The 2,500-nt window shown below is 42.0% G+C and overlaps 1 protein-coding gene across 2 annotated transcripts in view; it reads left to right on the top strand.

Annotated features, from left to right (window-relative positions):
* stk26 (serine/threonine protein kinase 26) overlaps positions 1-2,500 on the top strand; it is a 43,034-nt gene that overhangs the window by 20,593 nt on the left and 19,941 nt on the right. For both annotated transcript variants that reach the window (XM_053343788.1, XM_053343787.1), the window contains exons 2-3: positions 1,850-1,918; positions 2,031-2,192. In XM_053343788.1, coding sequence (XP_053199763.1) covers positions 1,850-1,918; positions 2,031-2,192 — 231 coding nt within the window. The remainder of the gene's footprint in view (positions 1-1,849; positions 1,919-2,030; positions 2,193-2,500) is intronic.

The raw sequence follows: 2,500 nt of genomic DNA, 5'->3' as shown, positions 1-2,500 counted from the left end.
TTCAACTACTTTCCTTTGTGTGTAGAGTTCATGTGTGTCATCAAGTTTCTATTATTATTATTATTTTTATGAAGAGGTGTGGATTGATTTTGATGTCTCACTCTCAGGCCTTAATTTGTGCTGCTCGGCTCTGAAGGGAGTCAGTGTAATGTGAACTCTGTGTCTTTTTAGTTGTCCCGATTCATGAGAAAGTTCTTTATTTAAATAATTACTGTGAGATTTTCATGAAGTCGGTCCCCAGAGTACGAATCCTCAAAGACTTCAAGGACTTATTTCCTTCTCTGTAGTGCTTGTTATAAAACCAACATTTCCACTTGGACAGAAGGAACTGAACACATTCATGCTCTCCAGAGGAAGAACACGTCTGGTTTTAATGATATTATGACCTTAAACCATCAGCAGTCAGCTTTAAGTCAATATGATGCTTGTTTTCTGTTATATATCATTTAATTTAAAAGCAACTGAGTGAACTCTTCATGTTGAGGTTCATTCCTGTAAAGTCACCTCGTCTTTTGAGTTTTACAGTCACCGCGGCGACAGCTACAAAAGAGTGTAGAGTTTAGGAAATGAATACAAGTCAGTGGAAAGCCCTGAGAGATAACTGTGTGTGTGTGTGTGTGTGTGTGTGTGTGTGTGTGTGTGTGTGTGTGTGTGTCTCTGTGTGTGTGTGTGTGTGTGTGTGTGTGTGTGTGTCTCTGTGTGTGTGTGTCTCTGTGTGTCTCTGTGTGTGTGTGTGTGTGTGTGTGTGTGTGTGTGTGTGAGTGTGGTCGGGCAGCTGTGTATGTTCAGTTCCTGTTATCTTTAACTGTCATGCTTGTTTCCTTCTGCGTTTTATGGCTTTTTTCTGAGTGTGTGTGTGTGTGTGTGTGTGACTCTGTGTGTGTGACTCTGTGTGTGTGTGTGTGTGTGTGTGACTCTGTGTGTGTGTGTGTGTGTGTGTGTGTGTGTGTGTGTGTGTGTGTGTGTGACTGTCTGTGGTGACAACAGGCCTGGTGTTGCAAAGTCTTTGTGTGTGAGGTGAAATAAGAGTCAAAGTTAGTGGGAATGTGATGGAAACACAGTTTGTTGCTTTTTTGTTAATCTTTTTTGAAGCAGCTCATTTCAGTGCTGCTGTCATTCAGGTTTAACCACAATTTATAACTATTAGTTTTGTAAAGTATGATTTTTAGGTTATATACTGTAGTCAAGCCAGTTCAATTAAATGACACATATGAAATAATACACAAACTAATGAGGAGCACAAGCATTAAAAAACTCAGTTCATACATTTTAATATGTTATGTTTTTATAATGTAATGTATTGTGTGAATATTAACAAGTTTTCTCTTCTTCTCCTTCTCCTTCTTCTTCTTCTTCTTCTTCTTCTTCTTCTTCTTCTTCTTCTTCTTCTTCTCCTCCTCCTCCTCCTCCTTGTCCTCCTCCTCCTTGTCCTCCTGCTTCTTCTTCTCCTCCTTCTTCTTCTTCTTCTTCTCCGTCTTCTCCTCCTCCTTCTTCTTCTTCTTCTTCTTCTTCTCCTTCTTCTTCTCCTCCTCCTCCTTCTTCTCCTTCTCCTCCTCCTCCTCCTTCTTCTTCTTCTTCTTCTTCTTCTTCTTCTCCTCCTTCTCCTCCTTCTCCTCGTCCTCCTCCTTCTTCTTCTTTTTCTTCTCCTCCTTGTCCTCCTTCTTCTTCTTCTTCTTCTTCTTCTTCTTCTTCTTCTTCTTCTTCTTCTTCTTCTTCTTCTTCTTCTTCTTCTTCTTCTTCTTCTTCTTCTTCTTCTTCTTCTTCTTCTTCTTCTTCTTCTTCTTCTTCTTCTTCTTCTTCTCCTCTTCTCCTCCTCCTCCTCCTCCCTCCTCCTCCTCCTCCTCCTCAGAGTTCTCAGATTGATCCGGAGGAGTTGTTCACCAAATTGGATCGGATTGGTAAAGGATCCTTCGGAGAGGTAAGATACTGTAGTTTATTGTCATATATATATATATTAGATTTACTATATTTATTAAAGATTATTTTTGGGCCCATTTTCTCATCTTTTCATCTCCTCTTCCTCCTCCCAGGTGTTCAAAGGTATCGATAACCGTACTCAGAGCGTCGTCGCCATTAAGACAATCGATCTGGAGGAGGCGGAGGACGAGATCGAGGACATCCAGCAGGAGATCACAGTTCTCAGTCAGTGTGACAGTCCGTACATCACCAAGTACTACGGCTCCTACCTGAAGGTAAGACGAGGTGGAAGGAGGGAGGGAAACTTACTGGATTGCTTTAGGCCACAAAACAAGCAGAGGGGCTCAAATATTTACCTTCTGGTGATAGATGAAGGGTAGATTAGAAGAAAATGGGCTGATGGGAAATGTAGTCCATACTTAACCCTCCTGTTGTCCTCAAGTCAAGGGAGGAAGGACAGGAGGGAGGAAGGAAAGGAGGAAAGGAGGAAGGAAGGGAGGAAAGGAGGAAGGAAAGGGCAGGAGGGAGGAAAGAAGGGAGGAAAGGAGGGAGGAAGAAGGAAGGAAAGGAGGGAGGAAGGAAT

This window comes from Scomber japonicus, chromosome 22 (genome assembly GCF_027409825.1).
Source record: "Scomber japonicus isolate fScoJap1 chromosome 22, fScoJap1.pri, whole genome shotgun sequence".
Taxonomy (NCBI): domain Eukaryota; kingdom Metazoa; phylum Chordata; class Actinopteri; order Scombriformes; family Scombridae; genus Scomber; species Scomber japonicus.
Note: the sequence above shows the minus strand (reverse complement) of the source record. Positions and strands in the feature narration are given on the sequence as shown.